Genomic DNA, 25,145 nt, shown 5'->3' on the forward strand with positions numbered 1-25,145 from the left:
ATCTGGTAAGCCTAGTTGTGTACATTACTGGTTCCCAAAGTACCCCCAACAGTTCACGTTTTCCAGGTCTCCACACAGAATCACAAGTTAATAATTAGCTCCACCTGTGGATCTTTTAAAATGTGTGAGTGAATAATAAGTACACCTGTGCACCTGTTGGGTGACATGGAAAATGTGAACTGTTGCGGTATTCGAGGACCAAGGTTGGGAACCAATGGCATATATGTTAGCAAATGAAAAATTGCCTATGTACAATATTATTGCTTATCTTATCCAAAAATGGAGACTGTCTTCCAATTAACCACTGCAGTTTGACATCGGAAACAGTATTTAATCTATCTACAAAATCTCAACACTTGACTATAGCATTAAATTTGGCAATTTCCAGGTGGAGGTATAGACAAACAGTTGTGCACTGATAAAATTAAATATGATCATTCAGATATGATGTAAAATGTAATGTCAAAATTATTCAATATTAATACCAAATCCCCATAATGCAAATGACAGGGTTGAGAAAGCACCACTCTGTTCTTCCAAAAGGCACTGAATGATAAATGTTTAATACAGAAAAACCATAATTTTTTGGGAAAAGCAACCAACGACACGATTTGTTACAAAATACTAAAACAGAGCTAACATTTTGGGAAACATTCAAAAAGTTTACTTTAAAAAAAATACACAACTTCGACTGTCCTAGTTTCTTCAGATGACCATATAATAAACTTTATTATTTAATAAGGGGTTTGCTTCTGAGGGATGAGACCAATATGAAAAGTCTTAACTGGAATTTCCAAAGCAGAAAAATCAACCTCCTCAAAGAAATAGTAGAAAATGCATCTTTTATTTGTATGGAAAAAGTGACAGTAAGATTTGTAAAAGTGATTTGTAGTATATATTGCCCATATGAAAAATCAAACTAGAAAAATAAAAACGCGAAGAGCAAGAAATAAACAGATACATGTTTTTCTTCTTAGCAGTGCAATTATTTCACATTGCAATAAACTGGTCAAGTACGCAACAGAATAAAAAACAAGAACACAACGGTTTCCCTACAATTAGCATATTAAGAATTACAGTGCAAAGATCATTTGTTTTTAAGAAATCTGCAATCATTGTTTCTATGATGGTGGGTGCTAAGCGGCTTCTTTTTTTCCTTTAGGACTAGTCGTTTTACCTTGACAATACTGTGCATAAAAGAAAAAAAAAAATCAATCTAAAAATGAGTTTACTTACAAAGTTAAATAAGATATATTTAGACTATACAGTAAAAAATACAAATTAAATAGTGCTCTAACAGAGTGAAATCTGAACACAGATTTACAAAATGAAAACCAACTGTTACATATGAAGTATTGATCAAGTTCATTTAAAAAAAAAAAAAATCTAGTCTGTCGAGTTGCTTTTAATTCTGCATTAGGATTGCGTATTGGAATAACATGCAGCGATCCAGGTGTCTTAAAAACAGCATCAAATGTCTTTTGCAAAGTACACAAAAACTTAAATTATACTTTTATTTTATCTTCGTTTTTTTTGGAATTTGTTTTTCTCTTGAGAAGTATTTAAGTGTACAAAAAAAAAAAAAATCAAAAGGGTCTTTCACGGTCTCTATAACAGTAAACTGTGTCCGGTTTCTTCTAATTTTGAAAAACCTAGAATTTACAGTACACTGGATTATACGAAATCATAGTTTCACAAGTTTACATTGCATATTTCTGAGTCCATTCTCTTGCTATTCTGTTATATCTGCAATAGAGAGGGGGAGAAGAGGCATTCAATAAGAACATTAGTTATAATAACTATTACCCATGAAAATATAAATGTTTGGTAGACAAGCAGCATGTGCTAATGGCTAATATTTTTAATCATGAGATACCACATATTTAGAAAGGTTCCATATACTTTAAATGGAAATCAACTCCCTCAGTAAACAGTAAAATAGTAGAAATAGCAGCGCACAAAGAAAAAAACCTGGAACGATTGGATTGACTTTACATTTTATATTAAACATGTTAAAAATATACAATGTAATTATTATACCATTAAAACAAAATTTGCTATTTGCGAGCAATAAAATTGCTTCTACATTAAAAGCAGCACTGTCCTGTCTGTTCCTATTATGCCTGAAATATTATGAACCGTCTCTGGATTGTTTATAAGTACCATCGATACAGGACTCTGAATTTCATGCAAGTAAGTTGAAAAAAAAAAAGTTAAGTCAATCTAATTGTTCCAGAATTATTTTTTTAGCGCTGCTTTTTCTACTATTATACATGCTCTTTCTTCAGGTTTGACTAAGTCTGTATTTTAAGCTGCAGCTACCATCAGTAAAACCTCCATCTAACCCCACATCCTCTTTTGGAAGGTGGGATTAATTATATATCTCCCTCAGTACATTGGCATCGCTTTTTTCACCTTGCTCAACAACTTTCTATTCCTTTGTGCAAGGAGCAGATAATATATCCATTCCACTCTGATAACTAACATGCCAGAGCAATGCAGGCCATAAATCTAGGACCAGATTCCACATCCTGACAAAGTGTGGACATAATTGATTAGAAAGTCTGATCTGTTTGTCAGAAGCAGCCACAGATAGTTGAATTCAAGGACGTTTTCGCCAATTTGCAGAGTTTCCGACACTCGACAGCCAAAACATAGATTTCTGGCTGTCGAGTTACAGTCTAACAGAACTGCCTGAGTTTCCAACTGTCAGGACAGTGGGAATCCCAGATTCGATAGCCCCCCCTAGAAGTAACTTGGTGTTATATAGCACTATTGAACCTTAAAAAATATATATATTTAAATAATTATAATAATAATAATAATAAAACCATTAAAAAAATATATATATATATATATACTAAATTTTCTATCCGATACCACAGTAATTATATTATTATTATTATATAATGACAAATCACGTATAGCAAACTGCAGATGTACAAGTCAAAGAGCAACATACTTTTCCTTGTCTGTCTTGTAGGTCTGTGCAATGTCTGGTACTAAAGGATCATCTGGGTTTGGATCACAAAGTAAGGAGCATATGGACAACAAAACTGCAAAGAAACAAAAACATTACATCTCAGCCCTGTTATTTGACGTAAATACGATTACAGACGCTTTAGATCATATCACAAGTCTTCAAATGTAATCGCTGCACATTCACAGGAACACTGCATATTAACCCCTTCAGTGGTGTTTTTTTTTTTTTTTTAGGGAGCGCTCCCCACTGGGAGAGTTTTTTCTGGGGGGCGCTCCTTTAAAAAAAAAAAAAAAAAAAAAAAAAAAAACACCACTACAACCCCAGGGTCCGGGTAGTGCCACTGGACTGTCAGTCAGCCACTGCCCGGCCCCCAGCAACCAAGCGGTGTGCGGCGTGACGTTGCAAGGTCATGCCGAACACAGCCAGGGGAGGGAGGCAGGGCCAGGCAGCAGGAGCCGGGTAGCCGCTGAAGCTGAGTGTGGCGCTGATCTCAGCGCTCAGCAGGGCTGAGGAAGCGCACGCAGTGGCACCCATTTAGGACACATTGTAATATGCTACAGAAAGTAACCCAACAGAAATACCAAAAGGATTTTAAAAGAAAAAAAGTAAGCAGTTATGAAAGTTACCTTTAGAGACAGTTAGTGCTGGAGACCACTGTGACCGCAGAATATCAAGACAAATACTTCCATTGCTGTTTATATTTGGATGATATATTTTTGTTGTGAATGCAACCTAAAAAAAATAAAATAAATACAAACATTTAAAAAAATAACCAAATTTAAAATGGTTACTTCTGCTGAAGCAAGTATATTTACTCATTTTTTGTAATGGTTCATACACCTATAATCCTCAAAATGTGAAAATAACACAGGTACTTTTTAAATAAAAATAAAGAAGAAATAAAAAAGTGGGGGTACTTGTGAGTTATCTGGGCGCCCGATTTCTAAATCGGGTCGGATCGGGCACATCGCATCGCATCGCATGCGACCATCGGATGCGATGCGATGACCCGATTTTTCCATAGGAATCAATGTTAAAATGGACTGAGTCCATTTTAACATGGAATTCAATGGGAAAAAGGGGTCCTTTTCATACCCCTACTATCCAAGTGGGCATGGAGTTGGATATAAACCTGTGGCGAGCGTAGCGAGCCACCGAGCCCGAAGCGTGGCGAGCGAAGCGAGCCCCGCGAGGGGACGGTATTCTGTGTCCCCTCGCGGGGCTCGCTACGCTTCGGGCTCGGTGGCTCGCTACAGGTTTATATCCAACTCCATGCCCACTTGGATAGTAGGGGTATGAAAAGGACCCCTTTTTCCCATTGAATTCCATGTTAAAATGGACTCAGTCCATTTTAACATTGATTCCTATGGAAAAATCGGGTCATCGCATCCGATGGTCGCATGCGATGCGATGCGATATCGCATCGCATCTGATTGTATGCCTTAACTTAAGGCATACAATCAAAAAATCGGGCGCCCAGATAACTCATAAGTACCAAAGTGGGGGATATGAACCAGGTTATAAACTTGTGGAAAACTATTAATTTAAAAATATGTTCTATTTAAATAATTCGAAATACTCAAAATAACTATTTAATTTTTGAACAAAATGGACTCCAGATGAAGATGTGAATACATATGTAGAAATTCTGAAAACTGGAAAATGTACAAACTTTCATACCCCACTGTATACAGTGCACTGTGTTAGCCAGCCAGTTCACAAGCAGAGTTGTGTTTAATCCAGCAACACTATTCATGCAATATTTCCAACAGGATGTATGTAGTAATAGGGTCTAAGAAGTGTTACACAATCTCACACTCTTTGTTTAGAGTGGTACTTGTGTATTACCACGGTGCCACGCTTCAGGTTGGCGTTGATAGTGGGGGTGGCGTTAACAATGGGGGTGCATTTAACATAATGATCACCCATCAGGGTGCCTGTACAATTAAAAATCGGGTCGGATCGCATGCGATGCGATGAATACAATGGAAATCTTGGGCGCCGTGATAATACACAAGTACCTTTAGAGCAGGGCTGGGCAACACCGGACATCCAGATGTTAATGAACTACACATCCCAGGATGCTTTGCATTAGTTTTGCTATGTGGCCATGCTGAAACTGATGCAAGGCATGCTGGGATGTGTAGTTCATCAATATCTGGAGGACCGGTGTTGCCCAGCCCTGCTTTAGAGTTATTCAACTTTAAGCCTGCGACTGATGTCACAGTGTTCAGTACTACCAGACCTGGATAAAAGATCAACGCTCAGCCATAGTGCTGGTTTCTACAATGGCTACACCCTTCAGACTGCGCACCCAAGTGATAGGGCAATTGCAAGACTTGTTTTCCACCAGCTGCATCGCCCGCCCGCCCACTTCCACCACCCATTAGGCTCCCCCCCCCGGATTTACCACCCACCAACCTGTCTGGCTCCTGCCTTCACCACCCATCCTCCTGGCCGCACCGCACATGTAAGTAAATATCGGGGTGGGTTTTATTTTTTTATTAGGGAAACCAATCCCAGGACTGGGCATTTTCCAAATCCCGAATTCCAGGATTGAAAAAAAAAAAAAAATGCCCCTGGATTAGCATCCCTAGTCACAAAGCATACACACTTACCGACCAAAATGCCTAGCCACAGGAGCTGGTTGGCTGTACAAACAATATTGCATAGTGTGTACCCAGCCCAAATAGACAACTGCTAGTAGTGATCAAATTTAGGAATTGTCAAACAGTGACGCTCCCCTTGAAACATACAGATATCAATGGGGGTAATTGAGACCTAATGGCTCTGGCCGAGTAAGTCTCTGGTGGCTGAGCCAGCAATGACTGGTGAGCGGCTTACGAACGTTTTTTTAACATGGCTAAAATAGATTTGCAGCTGCACAGCAAACACATGAAGTTGCAAGGCCGGGATTTCACTCTGGTGAGGAGTGTACCCCAACCCAGGCCGCTGCAAATTCGTGGCCATGCGATCAGGTCTGAATTACCCCCCAATGTTCCTACGTTGGTAACTGCATTTGATCAGTAGAACAATGTTATTTTCCAATTGAAGGCACATTCCTAAGTGTCTTCATGTCTGTTCCACAACACTGTTCATGGAAACTTATAAGCTTTCAACAAAAGTAAACAGCCATGGGTGTACCTGACCAAGTAATACTCAGCTATGGCCATTTATTTGTAAATGATTGCAAACATATTTTAGACTGCTTGGACAGGTTTATTACACAAACACACAAATATAAATTCCTTACCTTTGGTGGTTTGAAGGGATAGTCTGTTGGAAACTGGATTGTGAGAAAGAAGACCCCTCCTTGATAAGGACTGTCAGGCTGAGATACAAAAAAAAAAAAAATCCTGAATAAATAACACCTAGCTGATAGACAGTGGAGACCACGACAAGTAAATGAATGATTCAGGAGGCACCTAATCCTAGTGAATTAATAAATATTGGTTCAGCTCACAATCCACCACAAGTGCCATTTACTAAGCAGTTGCTGTTCCATGTACCCAATGAAGTCTCCGGAATGGAACACTAATGCAGTGGTGTCAAACTCATGGCCCTCCTGGAACTATATGTCCCAGCATGCCCTGCCACCATTTTAGCAATCCATTATATAAAATCTGTAGTAGGGCATGCTGGGACGTATAGTTCCAGGAGGGCCATGAGTTTGACACCACTGCTCTAAGGGTAGATTCTGGGGCTACCTGGACCTATCTATAAAATAAATTGTCCTTATATTTCACCCTTAGGGCTCAGTTATGTGGTGGTGTTGTGGACATAGTTGTAGAGCAGTGGTTCTCAACCTTAGTCCTCAAGGACCCCCAACAGTGCACGATTTCCAGGTCTCCACACACAATCAAAGGTGAATTAATTATCTCCACCTGTGATCTTTTAAAATGTGTCAGTGACTAATGAGTGCACCTGTCACCTGCCAGGTGACCTGGACAACGTGCACTGTTGGGGGGTCCTTGAGGACCGAGGTTGAGAACCACTGTTGAATACCACATGTTTTATTCGGCAGGGCAGCCAGCTGCACTGGTTTTGACTATCATTTGACCATAAATAATTTGTTGTTTCGGTGCTGGACCACCTACCGGAGGCACCCCTGCAAGGTGTCCCACAGCCCCCTGGGCCTAGGCACACAGGCTGGGAACCACTGGACTAGAGTATAAAGCAAAAAAAGGAAGCACTGGCCTGAACTGATTTGGAGGCTATGCTTTATTTCCAGAGTGAACTAGGTGGGGAAAACCATAATTGCTATAAAGGATTGGAATATACACATTCTGATGCAGCATGGTAACGTTACATCATACTACATACTTACAGGTCCCATAATTGTTGCTTGCCAATGAAACACTGCAAAGAGGAAATGAGAATAGTAAACATTACAGCCAACAACAGGTTAAACAATAAAAAGGTATAAAGTAAAAAAAATAAAAAAAGAAAGGGTCAGCATTCAACTTACTGTCATCACCCACTGGTCCAGCAGAGCATTGAGCAGGAGGATCACGTTGCAAATCAGTCAACTCCTTAAAAATGGGAGAAAAGAGGCGGTAAAGTAAGCAAATACATACTAAAAAAGGGTTCTTAAAAAAAACACACCACTACAACCCTGTTTCAAGAATTACCCTCATTTCGCTACTGTGACTGAAGGTTTTAGATCACGCGTCTAAATCAAAGACAGCCTTAAAGCCTGGCCTGTGGGGGTTCCTCAAGGATTGCTTCAGGTAACCACTGCACTACGATCATGTAAATGACAAAATGTAGGGATGTTCAACTTCGTACAATACACATGCCAAAACGGTCATTTAAACTGGTTTCTTTCCTTACAAATTCCACAGAACAAAAACAAAACTTAATTACAGCATAAACCAAATTATACCTGTAAAACTTGTTAAGTGACTGAGATAGGGACTTGTGACTATTTATTTGTTAAAAGTAGCATCACTCAAAATTAACCCGTGCACCATCGCTCATACTAAATACTCCATAACAGGAAGCTTAAAAAGACTTAGGGCGTCATCTTTAAAATTGGGAGCATTCTTCCAAAATTATGAGTACACCTAAAAACAATGTTTCCTTATACAAATGGGCCAGAAGTAGTTCCTTTGCAGTAGCAGTGTTGCTAGTTACAGATGTGCCCACATACACCTATTCTCAGGTACATATAGTATCAATGAGTACTCTATAGATGAAAAGTGATTGGCTGCAGAAAAACCGTAATCCTAAATTCATAGAACACAAAAAAGGCCGTTACCATCTTCTGCCATGAGAAATTGTGATTTTATGCTAACATGGGCAGAAGCTAACCAGTGCATAGGGACGGTCACCGCTATCGCATAATTTCCTATGAATTGCGTATAATTGCTGGTAGATGGGTACCACGATCGCAAATCAGATCATGTTGCAGCGTCTGAGTGTCTCCACGATGTGCAGGCCGAACTACTCGCAGGCAGCTCTTCGGTACCAAGTAACATGACAACGGGTAACTGGACACTCACAAATAGCCATTTGAACAGCCATGACACTCACATTTATCTCACCCCTCCCCATTCCTACCCCAAATGCTAACTTCCTGTCACCATGATTCAATTAAACACGATCACCTCAAGTCTGCAAGTGCGTGCCTATATATGCTGCATTTATGGTAACTCCGGAATCACTGTCAGAAGTCAGTGAGTTGGGAGCAATATCGCGCTGCAAGGGGGGCAAGTTTGACCGCAGTGGTCAGCCTTTCTAAACACATAACTGCAACCTTGCCTCCCTCACTTATTTATTTATTTGCAGTTTCTTATATAGCGCAGCAGATTCCGTTGCGCTTTACAATAGTAGACAGTGATAAAACAAACTGGGTAACAGACAGACTTGGTGGTTAGAGGGCCCTGCTGCAAGCTTACAATCTATTAGGTATATAGAAGGGAAACACAAGGACGGGCATCAGTAATAGCATAGCAGTCCCAACAAGTTACAAGTCCAGAAGGGAAGCTATATAATACATAAGTGCCTCAGAGGGTTATGCGTGTAGAACTTAAATATGATAGGCTTGTCTGAAGAGGTGAGTTTTCAGGGAACGCTTGAAAGTTTGGAGGCTAGCAGAGAGTCTAATTGTGCATGGAAGAGCATTCCATAGGATGGGAGCAGCCCGATGAAAGTCCTGTAATAGTGAATGGGAGCTAGTGATCCGCTCAGATGAGAGACGCAAATCTTGTGCAGAGCGGAGTGGTCGAGATGGGAGACTTGTGGGAGTAGGTTAATTGAATAGACTCCTATATGCAAAGCAAGTCATAAACTTAAGAAGAATTACACAGCACTGGAATCACTGCCTGCGGGTAATGCCAGGCATATGGCGTAAAAACAAGGTGATTAAGGACACATCTGTTTAAAAAGCCTGTGTTCTTTTTCCTGGTTAAAAAGCCAGCTCCAGTCAACAGACTTCTGGAATTGGGCATGAGAAGATTTCTCCCATAAAATTAAAATTTCTCAAATACGGCTATAGTTCTGAAAACCTACTAGTAATAAATATTACTAGTTATTTTGTAAATGGCAAATTACAGGATTGAGCAGCCCATTAATGACATTACACAGACTATTTTAAAATACAATTATGCATGGGTTATTGTTATAGATCCTGTGAGCTGTATCAGGCACTCGTACTGGTTACAAATGAAAAGGGAGAAGTGGTGAGTATTTCATCATACTTTCTTCTACGGTCAGAGTGCGGAACCTGCATTATCCTTTCTAGATGCAATCACCATTTACTGTACATGACTAATAACTGCCTCAAAGATTATCTACTTCGCTAATAGAGGAATGACTACCAATGGATTCAGACAACCCTCTTCTACAGATAATGTGCACAGTACAAGGAAATAACCACTGGAAATTAATTTCATTATTTGGCCATACATAGAATTTCAATCGAATGATTTTCTCTGTGCAGGCGCATGCTGTTAGATGCATCATATGGAGAATGAACAAACCAAAACAGAACGGCAATGTACACATATGTAAGAAAGATGCATGTGGGTACGTAGAGATTTGGAACAATGGGTTCTAATGCTGGGCCTGCCTATGTTCATTGTACACATTATAAGAACATGCTGAAAGCATTTTAAGCCCAGTGTGTAGAATGCTTAGACTTCAGAGCACTTTAAAATAACCTACATATGAAGATATCCTATACCAGTGGTTCCCAAACTGTGTGCTGTGGCTCCTTGGGGTGCCTCGGGACCGATTCAATTTATTTAATCGACAAAACCAGTGCTGGTGGCTGCCAATCATAAAATGTGTACAATCAGAAGCAAATCCTGCCCTTTAAACACATAAGTGAACCTAAGAAGCACATAAACATAATCTACTTCATTTTATATTTTTGGGGGGCCTAGTGGTGCCATGGAAAAATTCTCATACTCTGGAGTGCCGTTATTTGTAAAAGGTTGGGAACCCCCTATCATATACAGTTAGAAGTTAAGGAACATTTAACATTGTATCCTTAATTTCCAGGAATTGGTTTGATCTCCACAATACAATTACAAACCAGCCATGCTGTAACACGACACATCACATCCACAAGCACTGATGTGGGAAAAAGGCTATTAGCAGCTTCACACTTCCAACCAACACATGAAACTGCAAATATATGCAGTGCAGCACTGACAGTCTGCACAGATACAGAAAATGTGCACTTCAGCAAAACACCCCAAACCTGCACGGGGAAGACTTTATCACTAATGTATGAATGCTTTTGCTTTTATTGTGTAAAGAATAGTAAAACAGCTTAACATGAGGGGAAGAGTGCAGTAGAAAGATAAGACAATATAATGGGTATAAAACACTGGTTGTACGATTACGAAAAGAAGGTAAGCAATGTACACTAGCGTGGGCCAGTTATATTGAATGCAGCATTTTCTCTACTGTGAAAACTTAGAAACAGAAATTGCAGTTCTGAGGGAGCTGCATCAATTTAAACACAGGTATGGACAGATGTTAAACTGGATGCATGTGGGTGGTTTCCCCAAAACTTTTTGATTATTTTATCATCATCCTTTATTTATATGGCACCACAAGGGATCTGCAGAACCCAATTACATAAATGAATAAGCAAAACAGTGAATAAAACAGAGGACAAGTACAGGGTACATAGTCGCATCAGCAGACAAAACTGAAATAAGTATTAGGGTAGCAAAACACTCCACAGGGTTTAGTGCTGTCCAATATGGAGAAGGAAAAGCACATGAGGGACGGGGGCCCTGCTGGTGAGCATACACTCTACTGAACAGGGCACTTTCAGTTATAATGCTCATTTCTGTACTGTAGTTACTTTGTATTTAGCTTTTTTCACCCCATCTTACAAAAAAAAAAAAATAGAAAGGCGACTCCAATTCTGCGGCTAACTGATTCCCTGTGGGAAGTTAAAATGTCGCTGATAGCTGGAAAAACAAAGTCTCTTATAAGTGCGCTCTTTTGCATGGATCTGAGAACTTCTCAGATGTAGTTTGATTCTTTTAATTTTTTATTATGGACAGGAAAGAAAAAAGAAAAAAAGAAAGAAAATCCAGACCAAGTGGAATCTGCCTGATACCTACAAGTCCGCCACTATCTCCAATCCATTGTGCCTTCCGGTACTCTCCATACATCTCTAACGCCTTTTGAACGCCTCTGTGCTAGTGAATCCCCACCCTCCCACATTATCATATATAATCTCCTACTGGAAGACAGGAGCCTTCAACTCCCATACTTTACTAAAACTTGGGATCGAGAATTGGGCGAGGAGGTTGGAGCAACCAATTGGGGAAAAAACTTCTGTTTAGCACATGCTTGTTCCTCTAGTGTCGGTGTCCGGGAGACCCAATACAAATTGCTGTTGCGTTGGTACAGGTGCCCAGATTCTCTCTAAGATGGGCATCGGGGTTCCTAATATTTGCTGGCGGTGCTCTGGGGCTCCAGGTAACCCATTTCATATATGGTGGCAATGGCCCCGCATGCTTCCATTCTGGTCTGAGGTTCTCAAACTCTCTGCGAATATTATGGGGGAACCGGTTCCTACTGGCCCACTGTTTTGGTTGTTCCAGCTTTCCCCTGCACCTCTCTCAAGATATAAAAAATCCCTATTATGCCATCTCAATAATGCCGCTAAGTCGGTCATCCCAGTAAGATGGCGCTCTTCCTCCCCTCCAACGGTTAAAGACTGGTTCAGCAAATTAGACTTTTATATGGAAATGGAAGATATTTTGTCCTCTGCGGACGACAGTAATGCAGTATTCAGAGACACATGGTTCCGCTGGATGGGCTTCCAAGACTGCAAAACCTTTAAGGACATTATTGCACCCCAACCCTCTTAACCAGCCCCCCCCCCTCTTAACCAGTATAGTAATCTCACAACAGCAGAGATTTAGAACCGTGTAAAAGGTGCGTTTACACTAGACCAATAACGATATCGCTCATTTTGCCCCTTCTGAGCGAGATCGCCTCAAAAATCGACAAGTGTCTCACTACAAACAATGAACGATATGCGCTCACACGGGTCATTAACGCCTCCCCTTCCCAGCCTGTGCATCCAGCTCAATTTGACATATCTCCAGCATGCTCAGCAGAGGAACTCTGTGACATCACTGAATGATACTGTTAATGATATTATTCAGTGTTTAGCACCATACCATAGATTAGTTTATGCCACCTCCGATGTGAAAACTGCTTTAACCCTTTGAGTGACAACTGAAATCCTCCAAATAGGAGTAAAAATTGCTAAGCACACATTTTTAGTCATCATAATGACCTGTAATGTTTACCTTACATAGAAGACATATTTGAATTCTTAAAAAAAAAAAAAAAATACCATATATATATACACACACACACACACACACACACACACACGAGTATAAGCCTACTTTTTCAGAACATTTTTTATGCTGAAAAAGCCCCCCTCGGCTTATACTTGAGTGAAGGTCCCACTTAATAAGTTTTCCCAGTTTTTCGTTGTAAAATTAGGTGCCTCGGCTTATATTCGGGTCGACTTATACTCGAGTATATACGGTACACAGAATTGGCACTCAAAAGGTTAAATTTACAGAGGCAATCTAGCTATAGAGCAATCTTGTAATCCCTCACCTACAGCATTCATCTGGTTCACAAACCAGACACTGTGCACATACACAGTATCCGTTTCCCTAGAGTCTCTCACAAATGTTACTACTCCAATATGCCAGGGAAGTAACAAGCAAGGACAGTGGTCATCAGTACTGCTGTCCATGCAAGTTACACTTTAATAAGTAGGATAAATGAATAATAATTAAAAAAAACAATTTTAGTCACATGGACCATTAATAATCCTAGCAGTGCTGCAATTATTAATATACAGGCACCTGTATTTAAAAAATAAATAAAAAAAAAGGGAATTGAAAGGATAGCTTAAGTTAAACACTAATAGCATATGTGTGGGATGGTAACAGCATGATAACAAACCCTATTTAAATATTCAAAAGGTTTTTGAGGACATATGTATTAAAAATATCTTTTTGAAAACATACTAAAAAAGGGTTATACATTTAGGATAATGTTCTTCTAGTAAACACCTATTTGAAAAGCTGCCAAAAAAACACAAAAAAATTGATATTAAAGGTTTCTTTTCCAAATCAAGAGTATTCGGTTACAGGATTTTAAACCATTTCGTACTGACTGATGAACCGATTGACCATCATCACTTGGGAAGATACGATGGTGAAAGCCCTTGACTGAAGAAAACCCCCACTTATTTTTATTTATTTTTTTAAATGCAGGTACAAAACAATACAAAACATAAGCGTTTCCACAGGAAAGACTGAAAAGGGGAAACGGTCACCTTCATTCTCCGCGCTACCATTGGAAGCTTACCAAATTAGCAGAACTCTGTTCTGTGAAATGTGAACTTAAATAAATGACAGCTCATTGGATGAAAATGCTGGAAGGTAATGGACTCCAGAGTAATGAAACCAAAAATAGCAAGGTCTGCACATCCTACAATGAGTCACTAATGTAGCAGTAAAACAGAACAGACTTGAATAATTGGTTAGAAGGCAGTACGGTGTCCTAATCAGTGGGGCTTGTTTTGCATATAAACACCACACACAAAAGGGTTTATTTAAATCATACCAATGGATCCATATACCAAAATTGATACTTAGTGAATGACAGAAAATGTAAAGTATATATTTCATTGTTTCCGGCTTTCTTTTAACTTTATGTCATTTAATTTTTTACTCCATTTCAATGTATCAGGCCAATGAATCAAGTGAAAAAGTGTCCAATCATGTAATTTCTTATGATCCCAATAAGCGGTCTTGTGCACATCAGATCTGGGGATTGTCACTGCTGCAACAAGGATTTATCATATCCCCAAGTGGAGGTTTAGATAGCATGCAATACATCGTATACAAAGCGACTGCATATGATACAGCAGCCAGGGGGCTGCCGGGCCATTTGTAGAGGCGTTGCATGCTATACCCAAGGCTAAAGCTTAAGGTGGTGATTACCTACTGTAAGAGTGACTACATCAATGATGTTTCAACAGATAAGAATGCAGTAAGAAATAGCTATGCACTCCTGTTAAAATAATGCAATTATGCACTGGAATTTTCTTTGGCGTGGCAGAGAATATTGTAGAACACAGGTAAAACATGGAGGCAGGGAAGGTGTGCACTCTTTGACATTTTTATAGTGTTCATTATAGCAGCCTGTGGCCTCCAAAATGCATGCAGTTCCTCTTCCCTGCTTGGGATGTCGCTGTCTGCTTTGGTGCTTCTAGCACAGTGTGGTCTGGATTGAGCTACAAACCAGATTGTGCTAGAAAGACCACAGCAGATAGCATCAGCCCAGGCAGAAAAGAGGAACTTTGCGGGTTTTGAAAGGTGCTAGAATCGGCTCAAAGTAGGTTCTTGGCTACTTTGCTTCTGGAACTCTGTCAATATAACGGATGGTAGTGTGTGTTTAGGGGGCCACACAATTTAAATTAATGAACTATTAGTGCAGAGATGGGAGGGTAAACAACTGGGTACTACTTAGATCAGAAAAAATAAATGACTGGGTAATTTCAAATCTGGGCTCGATGTCTGGGAGGGTTTTGTTTGCCTGTGATACCTCATACCCAATTAAATTCCACCCAATGTGTTTCCTTTACCAATATGCTGTAAAGTAGACTAGACATTGTAAGTAAGCGGTGCAGGAACGCATGGGGGGCGCATGTTTTCTTCTTGGTTCCATTGAATGGGCTGTTAGAGGCACCAGTGCATTGTATTGCCCAGAGCCTATAATTCTGTTCAGACACCCTGCCCCTGTCTCTACAGTCCTAGATCCTGTGGCTCCCTCTCCAGTATTTAATTATTAGTCTTTTTCTATTTAATTAAGGACAGTATTTTAGGTTCTCTGTACCACTTTTCTGTATTTACATTAGTTATTTGTGTACAACAGACATAACACTGGGTCTTTGTGGCACTAAAAATAATATATTAATACAGAAAAGTGGTACAGAGAACCTAAAATAACTAAAGTACTGCCATTAATTAAATAGAAAAAGACTAATACTAAGCTACTGGAGAGGAAGCCACTGGATGTAGGACTGTATACACAGGGGCAGGGTGTCTGAACAGAATTATAGGCCCTGGGCAATGCACTGGTGCCTCTAACAGCCCATTCAATGGAACCAAGAAGAAAACAGGTACTTGTTTCCTATCTGGGCGCCCAGGTTTTCTACATACGGCACCGTAATGAAATCGGATCGCATCGCATCGGATTCGGTACTCGATGATGTACGATGGCATACGATGCTATCCGATCCGATTTCATTTTAAATCGGATCGCATCGCATGCGGTGACGCGATCAACCTGATTTTTACATTGGAATCAATGTGAAATGGTCCCTGAGACCCGATTTTACATTGATTTCAATGTAATAACCCCGCAAACCCACGATTTGTATAGGAAACCCCCCCTGATGGTTTAAAATGCGCCTCCATTGTTAACGCCACCCAAGTATTGATGTCAACCCGAAGCGTGGCGAGCGCAGCGGTACGCGTCCTCCGACTTTTTCATACCCCCACTATCCACGTCGGCGTGGAGTTGAGAATAGAATAGTGTGGCGAGCGCAGCGAGACACCGAGCCCGAAGCGTGGCGAGCGCAGCGAGCCCCGCGAGGGGACGCGGATACCTGTGAAGCCCGCGAGGGGACACGGATACCTGTGAAGCCCGCGAGGGGACACGGATACCTGTGAAGCCCGCGAGGGGACGCGGATACCTGTGAAGCCCGCGAGGGGACACGGATACCTGTGAAGTATCCGCGTCCGCTCGCCACGCTTCGGGCTCGGTGGCTCGCTGCGCTCGCCACACTTTCTATTCTCAACTCCACGCCGACGTGGATAGTGGGGGTATGAAAAAGTCGGAGGACGCGTACCGCCGCCGCTCGCCACGCTTCGGGTTGACGTCAATACTGTGTTTCTGTGCAGATGTGACAAGGGGAGGGCTTTGAAGGGTAAATAAATACAGTAGTGTTACAGATGGGCCATCCTATGGGCCAACCATAAAAGCGGGAACGAAATCGGATCGCATCGCATCGTTCAATATCGTGTATGTGCATTTGTGGTATCCGATGCGATCCGATTTTTATACGGAGATTAGCATGGTGCGCAATTAACGTAGCGGGCGCCCAGATAGGAAACAAGTACCAGAAAACATGTGCCCCCATGCGTTCATGCACTGCTTACGTACAGTGAATGCCTGTTGGCAATCTGATTGGTGGATAGCTCCAACTGTTCATCATTAAGCATGGCGACAGTCAGTTTCAAAAGTTCAAAATGCGTCAACCTGTCTGAAAACATGTGGATTGGCAAAAAAGCCACCAATCCACGTGCTTTTGTTGGAGACTGGGCCAAATTTGACAGGTTTTGGTCAATTTGACAATCTCGATCCAACTTAAAAAAAAAAAAAAGTCAATTGAGGAGAAGAGGTGGGGAGGAGCAGCAGCTCACCCAGTGCCATCCTCCTGTCACTAAACCGGTCCTAGCGCCAGGTGAGCAGTAGACAAATCAGATAGTCCAACTTGGCCCGTATCCGACAGTCCAATTAAGCCGCAGACTGAATAGGTATGGTCGGATCCAGTCCGACAAATGCCTGTCGGAATGGATGAGACTTTTATTATACCCAATAGAATCTGCCCTGTCTCACCATTTAAGTGATCAGCACCCACCCTTGCACCAAGGCCCCTGGAATTGTGTGGTCCCTTGCAGCTGTCCAGTGTATAGGCAGGATGTAATGAGATCAGAGTCTGGAGGCTGTGCACGATGCTGGCAAAACTCAACTTTTTTTTTTGTTTTTTTTAAAGGGGTAATCAATTGCAAAGGAAAACTATGCCTTGTAAGTGTTTGCCCCTTTAAAAAAAAATCAAGAGAATGTCCGAGATTGGCCGGCATACCACACGGACGCAAAACTTGGAACTCATTACAGCCATTCCTATATGTTAAGATGACCTTAGACAGGAATTTTTGAGAACCACCACTATACACTCCATATCCGTTTCATTCTGCTAAGCAGGCTGAAGCTTTTAGATTAACCCCTTCCCGCCGCATGTTTTTGCCTTCCTGACAGAGGCCTTTTTTTCAAATCTGACATGTATCACTTAAGTGGGGATAACTTTTTTTTGCTTTTACTTATCCCAGTGATTTTGAGATTGTTTTCCCGTGACACATTGTACTTTAAATTAGTGGTAAATTTTGGTCGATACAATTTTTTTTTTTTGTGAAAAATACCAAAATGTCGTAAAAAAATGGAACATTTTGCTATTTGCAAAATGTTACATTTTCTGCTTGTGAGACAAATAATCATACCACTCAAAATAGTTAATAACTAACAAAGACCATATCTATACTTTATTAAAAAATCATTATTTTGGACACTAGGGGGCAGCAGCGTCTAAATTTTACACTACACGCAGTTTAACGCTGGTTTTGGCTGTTCACTTTTGGACAGCCAATCGCAGCGATCGCCCAAGACGGGGGGCAACCCTGCCCCTCCTGGGCAATGAGGGAGGATGTCTGCTGTCAGGGACAGCAGACATCGTCCCTCTGTCACCGCGTCTGTAGACGCGGTGGCACTTTTAAGTCATGACGTATATATACGTCATGTGTCGGGAAGTACATCCCGGCCATGACGTATATATACGTCAAATGTCGGGAAGGGGTTAAAAGCATTCAGATTTTACTTGAAGTTTTCAATACTACCTTTTTATGCAAGTTCAAATTCAATTGCATGTAATAAAATAAATACTGGGTTAATGCACAAGACATTATATTCCATCTTCCTTTCGGAAATAAAATTGAGAGAAATACAAGAGTTCGGAGAATTGCTTTCCTGACTGAAGGATGATCAGGAGCCCTAAAAAAAAACCTAAAACAAACAAGAAAAAACACAAAACATTATCCGGTACTTATGTATTATCTGGGCTCCCATGTTAAATGCACCCTATTTTTTCATACCCCTACTATCCAACTACGCATGGAGTTTGTGGCGAGCGCAGCGAGCCACCGTGCCCGAAGCGTGGCGAGCCCCGCGAGGGGACGCGGTCTCATAAGAAAAACGGGAGCCCCGATATTACATAAGTTCCCATTATCCTATATAATGTAAGGAAATTACATGTGGGGTGTAAAGAGATGTTTGTCTACCCTTCTGGAGATTGAAAACTCCATGAAGCCCCCAGTGTGTTATGGTAACAAGTGAATTACCACCTTTAAAGAACAATTCTACCATATAATGACTTTCTGAATGCTCTGAGCCGAGGCTGCTACCTCCTCCATAGAAGTGATAGAAGTGAACAGGACCCAGGTTGCTCGACCCGAGTTACCTGTTCAGACTGCCTAGCAACCCGGGAATAACACTGTATTTATCCCGGGTTGGATTGCCAGACACAGGATATTGGACATGGCCCTTTCACATGCACGCCGTCCTGGGTCGACCTGGGTTACTTGTGCAGTGTGGAAGGAGTACAATACAGTTCTTCAAGCTCATTTAAATGGCATATACTCTATTTGTGTGATAAACTGTGGTTTATTCTGCTACAATTATATGATTTAATTATTTTAAGTTCCTTACTCTGTGGCTTGTATGTTTTTATTTTTTTATGTTTTGTTGGACGATGGAGGATATAGTTAGTTAAAACCATGGTGCAGATTGCTTAACCATCTGAGTGCCAAGGGAATTTGTCAAAATAGGTGTGAAAATTGCCAAGCAAACCATTTTATTAACTCTAATGCTGTGTACACACGGGGGCGATAATCGCTGGGAATATGGTCGCAGGCGACCATATTGCCAGTGATTGGAGTGCGCACCAGCGATAAACCGCCGGGTGCACGCTCCCGTTTTCTGCCCCATTGTAATCGCTGGTCGCTGGAGCTTGCTCCAGCGACCAGCTAATTACCTCTGCGGCTCCCCCAGCAGAGGTTCCTTTTCATCAGCGACCATCTCTGGTCGCTGACGAAAAGGAGACACTGAGCAATATACTGCTCAGTAATATATTGGAAGCAATGTATCTCCCCCTCGTGTGTACGCACCTTAAGTGCCAGTGATGCTGTGAGATCCCTAAAATATATGTTAAAACCACTAGCGCCACTCACAGCAACTGTTCTTTTTTTCAATATCTAAACTTCAATTAATTAACTTGGCTGTATTTGTAGGCTGTTTTATCTTAAGATTACATCTTACCCATTCTGTAAAAAAAAAAAAAAAAAAGTCTGTCTATCTCTAATGGCCTCTTCTTTATTTTGTCCAAGCCAAATAGTTAAAACTGCCCAATCCTGTTTGTACTCCCCTTAGGGCCGATATATTTGTCTGTACTCTGCAAAAGGTGTGTACAGACAGTGCGATTATCGCTAGCGACTGATTTTGAATAGAAAAAATGGCGATTTTGTCCAAGTTCAATAGGATAGTCCATAGGCTCCCAAACGCGGTCCTCAAGGCACCCCAACGGTCCAGGTATTAAGTATATCCATGCTTGGCCACAGGTGACTTAATTAGTAACTCAGTCAGTCTGATTTAACCATCTGTGCTGAGCCATGGATATAATACCTAAAAACCTGGACCGTTGGGGTGCCTTGAGGACCGCGTTTTGAAACCTCTGGCCGATAGTCTGATCTAGTCAAAATTGCCTTGTCTGCACAGTCCACTTTGCTAAGCAATATGGACTTAAAAGGGCCGCGCATCAATATCGCCTGCAGGAGAAACTGTGCAATTTTAGCTAACCTTCTAGGTGGTTTTTTCACTATCTAGTCAAAACCAAATGCCAAAATCGCACCATGTGTATACCCCTTAATGGCAGAGATGAAAACTCACCAATACCTTTAAATAGTGTAATCAGTGTCAGATTTACTGAACATTAAGTGAAGGATTCTTAAGGTCCATACACACTAATACGAATTGCTATCAATACAATATTGCACACAACTTTCCTTGAACACCTGGACAAACGATCTAGTACATGAGCGATTCCAAAAAAATAATTGATATTGTCAGTGGCTACATCCAGGAGGGCGCGGTCATTAACAACACATACAGATCTTCCTGCTTGTTCAAATGATCAGTAGAATCGACGAACGACCGGCAAGAAAGCGCACACCAGCATCATGGACGATGTAAGTGATATTAAGTTCTGAACCAGTCATTATCATCCACATTGTTTATAATGTGCTCCAGTGCGTACTCAGCTTAAGACAGACCATGCCAAATAAACATATGAGCACACAATCATTTATAAAAAGGTATACTATTATATACACCCTATAATGGGTGTTTAAAAAAGGGATAATATCCAGAGTAAGTCATTGGGCACATTTATACAGCTGTCCGCTCAAGACTGAATATATACTATAACCCCAGCAAAACTGTACTAACATTTTTTTCAATGATCACTACTGAAAAAAACAACCGATGACCCGACAACTCCTTCCCCTTATACAGTCCCTCACTTAAAAAGTACAACATTCATTTTCTTCAATTACACCCATCAATATAGACTGGGAAAATGCCTGGTACTCCAACATTATAAGACCTGCTTCATAATCCATTTCAAGAATAGATGAGAAGCCAGCACTCACAATCCACTCAATAATGTAACTGAAAAGACATAAATCAAGATTACGCATCGTTTTCCAAAAGCTATGACACACCAGGATGTCAGCACATATTTCAGTGACATGGTGCAGATTCCTGGTTTTTCAAGGGTTACTCACTACACATTTCACAACTGCAGAGTGAATCACATGAGCTGCTAGGGGAATCACAGTGCCTCTGGCAGGTTGAGTTTCCCAGTGATCATATAAGTCAGCAATAAAGGCATGAGGAAATTGTCAGACGGTAGTAGGCCCAGACCAACGCAAACAATGCAGAGTGTGCTACTGACAGAATTGTGGGTGGGGGAAGCAACATAGTATCATTTTTGGTGGAAATGAGCCAGCATTTTTGAGAAAAAGAAAACCTCAGGTGTATCTATACCCAAACTGCCTATGTAAACAGATATCTCTAAGGAGTGGTCATCTAGTATCTAACAAGCATACATATAATGGTTGTGTCACTTCTGTTTTTTTGACCAGGATGTGACGTTAGGTGAGGACAGAGGCTGTCAGATGCCCTCACAGCATTTTATATTTTATCTGTAATTTATGTAGGTATAGGTTATGATATTTTATTTTAGCTGGATTGTACCATTGTGGGCTCCCTTCGCTCGCCACACATTTATATTACCCCTCCAGGTATATGTGGATCCAGTGCATGATGGGAAAAATAAACAGAAGTGGTTCTAGCTGCAACCTACATATATTATAATACATGTACATAGATCAAACCTTTAAAATTGCAATATTATTTTAAATAATAGCTATGGGGGCTCATCCCATAAATGCAATACATATCATCGTAAGCATACGCACCATTCCCATTCACTCTACACCAGCATCCTGGAGCATAGGGGTACCTGGCACTTCCTAGGGTCCCCAGCGCCCACGTGACACCATCATATGAACAGCTTCACTACAATGGTCAGGATGTGTCACCCCAATAACTCCCATTATGTGAACTGCTGTATAAAAGGACACAAGTCATAAATTGCCACATAATAATGTCACAAGTACCATGACCTAAATCAATACAGCTATTATTACTGGGTTCAGCCGGCTCTGAGTCAGTTGTAGTGTAACAATGGCCCCAATAACCACAACCCCTGTGTGCATAGATCCTGTGTACATACCAGAAACAGTAAATCCTCTGTGCACAGAGCCACCCCCCGCATGAGGAAGGGGGTATTTGTGTTACATATAGCGCTGCTGGGAGATCAGCAACACTCTACAGAGCATGACAAGGTCCAAGTCATCAAGCCCAGGGGCCCATCCGCTCGCTGTAGGGCCCTGACATGGATGTGGCTGTCAGAGGCCCCCATTGTTCCCCCAGCCGCACTTACTTTCTGTATTCTCTTCAGCGCCATTGAGCCGGCTGGTGCAATGGCGGGAGGCCGGTGGTCAGAGGCTTCCGGTCCCTGTGGCGGTGCTGTGGGCAGATGGGACGCGGGGCTGGTGGCTGTCACTGCGACGGCGGCGGCTCCTGTGCTGCTGCTTCTGATACTACTGCGATCACTGGCGGCCCGTGGCCTGACTCACTCTGGGCGGAGAGGGGCGGAGCTAGCACGGCAGCGCTTCCTTTCCTGCCGCTTTTAGCCGGTGACGTCAGCTGGGAGCATGGCGGACATTCTAGGTTCTTCCGCCCACATTTTTTTTCTTCATCAACACAACTTTATTGATATACATACTAGATTGTAACCGAGCAGTTATTCGTCTTACCTTATTATGGTTGGATAAAGGAGGAATATCAATTAAAAGGCTGAGGGGGTAATTTACTAAGATGGGAGTACTAGTTCACATGAGATGTTGCTATATGAATCTTCATCAGTGATCTGGTTTAAAATTTCCAGATTTTGTAATGAAAATTTGCACTGACAATGTGCGCGCACACACACACACACACACGCACGCACGCAAGCACACGCACATAGCATACCTCCCAACATGACACAGGAGGTTATTCTGGTTGACAGCTTTGTGGGTCATCGCACCCCCCCCCCTCGCATGCTGATTTCTTCGCACACATGCAAATGGGTGTTTAGCATAAACATCCATTCGCAGCCTTGCCTGCTGGGGTGAATTAATTTGATGGTCCCCGAATGATTTCTACAGCACCTCTCTGGTGTCTTAGATCTGCGGGTCGCTGTACGGGAAGAGGGCGGCAACTGACATCAGCTTATAATGTTTAAGTTCTACATGCATAACCCTCTGAGGCACTTATGTATTATATAGCTACCCTTCTGGACTTGTAACTTGGTGGGACTGCTATGGTATTACTGCTGCCTGTCCTTGTGTTTCCCCCTATATCCCTATAGATTGTAAGCTTGCAGCAGGGCCCTCCTACCTCCAAGTCTGTATGTTGTTACCCAGTTTGTTTTCTCACTGTCTACTATTGTAAAGCGCAACGGAATCTGCTGCGCTATATAAGAACCTGTAAATAAATAAATAAATAAAATCAGCTGCTGTCAGCTGCCTGCCCTGCGTCACTGGCGAATTTCCATGGGAATGCCCAGTGTTTTCATGCCATGAAATGCTGGGCGTTCCCATGGGCGTTACCACGGCGCTGCCCCATGCCACCCCCCCCCCCCCCCCACACCCGCACTGCTGTGTGCAAGAGGCCGGCGAATAATCAATTTGCTGTGGCCGCTCACTCGATGTGGCTGCACATGTGCATAAATGTTTATGTGCACACACAGTCGCTAATCATCGCTCCCCTGTGCGAACGTGCAGGGGAGTGATCAGACCAGAATAATCTCCACAATGCTATGTTTCCGGACTTCAGTGCCATCACTTGTTTTAAACAGGGTAACTGATAAGTAAAGTGTTTCCACACAGTAACAGAGCATTGTGTCCCTCCTGGAGAGGGTCATGTTGGGATGTATGCCTATCTCTAGTGTTCCCATGTTCCAAACCTTAACCATTCCTGCCTACTTTTTTTCACTCCTCTCTGGGAGAAGCCCAGAGAGGAGTGAAAGGGGGGCGGGACGTGGCTACGTGTTGGGGGCGGAATTAAGTTGATGTCACCAAGCCCCAACCCATCACAGTCAGTCGCGGCAATTTGGCAAAACCACGGATTGGGGGAGGGGCTAAAATGGTGCTAAATAATGCAATTTGCAACATTTTAGCTACGCCCCCCCATGGACCTATGAAATTCAGAATTTTATGCAGCGGAAAGGGGAGAGCAGGGGCTGTGGGGGTGATGCAGGAGAATTGCCCACCTTCCCAGAGGGCTGGGAGAAGGACAGCTTTGCAGGAGCCTCCCGGCCATTCCGGGAGGGTAGGCAAGTATGACCTTAACCAACCCATTGACTAGAGTTGATGCAGTGAGTTCCATTGCTTTGGTGTCCATCACTGGGACCTTACTGAACTTCTCCCAGGTCATAAATTTGCCAGGCATGTGTAGTGGCAGCTGATGTGGCCTAATTTCATACTTGCTTACTTACCTGGAGTGGCCAGGAGGCTCCTGAAAATCAGGGGGCACTCTCGGCCCCCCACGGGAAAGTACGCAAATCTCCCGAATATGGTTCACCAGTGCCCATATACCCCTGCACCTGCCCCCATCACCCTGCAGCCACCTGTGAAAGGGGCAGTTAGGACAGGGCTGATGGTATGATTCGCATTGAATCACATCATTGTAGCCACATTACCCACTAGCCAATGCTGTTAATGTCGGCACTGTACAGCCAGGGGCATGGCTACGGTGACGCAGGCATACAACTACTACCCTCCCCCCCCCTCCTACCACAGCCTTCCTCACTGATTCACGCCAATCCCCACCCCCCTTTTGACACATCCAGTCCCCTTCGTCCACCACTGTGCTGTAAAGTCAGCAGCTGTGCATCTTGTTAACTCAGGGCACTGTATGGTATAATGTAAACTAGGGCTCCACTGTGGACATAATACTATCATTCATAAAATGAACCAAGGTGCTACTATGAACAACTAATGTGGAGAGCAGTGTCGTTCTAGGGGGCCCTTCGAAATGTTGCTATGAGGCTCACAAAGTTCTGGCTATGTCCCTGCTTTAACTGGTG

General features: G+C 42.1%; 1 protein-coding gene across 1 annotated transcript; it reads right to left on the reverse strand.

Moving 5' to 3' along the window:
- Window positions 1–825: 825 nt before the first annotated feature.
- Window positions 826–22,683, reverse strand: UBE2D1 (ubiquitin conjugating enzyme E2 D1). The gene is made up of 7 exons (XM_083149101.1): window positions 22,455–22,683; window positions 7,452–7,515; window positions 7,311–7,342; window positions 6,237–6,314; window positions 3,610–3,715; window positions 2,963–3,056; window positions 826–1,746 (listed from the first exon to the last, which is right to left on the reverse strand). The coding sequence occupies exons 1-7, from the start codon at window positions 22,476–22,478 to the stop codon at window positions 1,701–1,703; spliced, it is 444 nt and encodes a 147-aa protein (XP_083005227.1). The 5' UTR covers window positions 22,479–22,683; the 3' UTR covers window positions 826–1,700.
- Window positions 22,684–25,145: the final 2,462 nt, after the last annotated feature.

Source organism: Crinia signifera, chromosome 6 (assembly GCF_055691185.1).
Source record: "Crinia signifera chromosome 6, ASM5569118v1, whole genome shotgun sequence".
NCBI classification, from domain to species: Eukaryota; Metazoa; Chordata; class Amphibia; order Anura; family Myobatrachidae; genus Crinia; species Crinia signifera.

Excerpts from the sequence above, each read along its gene's own strand:
- UBE2D1 (XM_083149101.1), bottom strand. The coding sequence starts at position 22,478 with ATGGCGCTGAAGAGAATACAGAAA. Across the intron at positions 3,057-3,609 it reads AGCACTAACTGTCTCTAAAG|TTTTGTTGTCCATATGCTCC; the intron begins GTAACTTTCATA and ends GTTTCTTTGCAG. Across the intron at positions 1,747-2,962 it reads TACAAGACAGACAAGGAAAA|ATATAACAGAATAGCAAGAG; the intron begins GTATGTTGCTCT and ends TCTCTATTGCAG.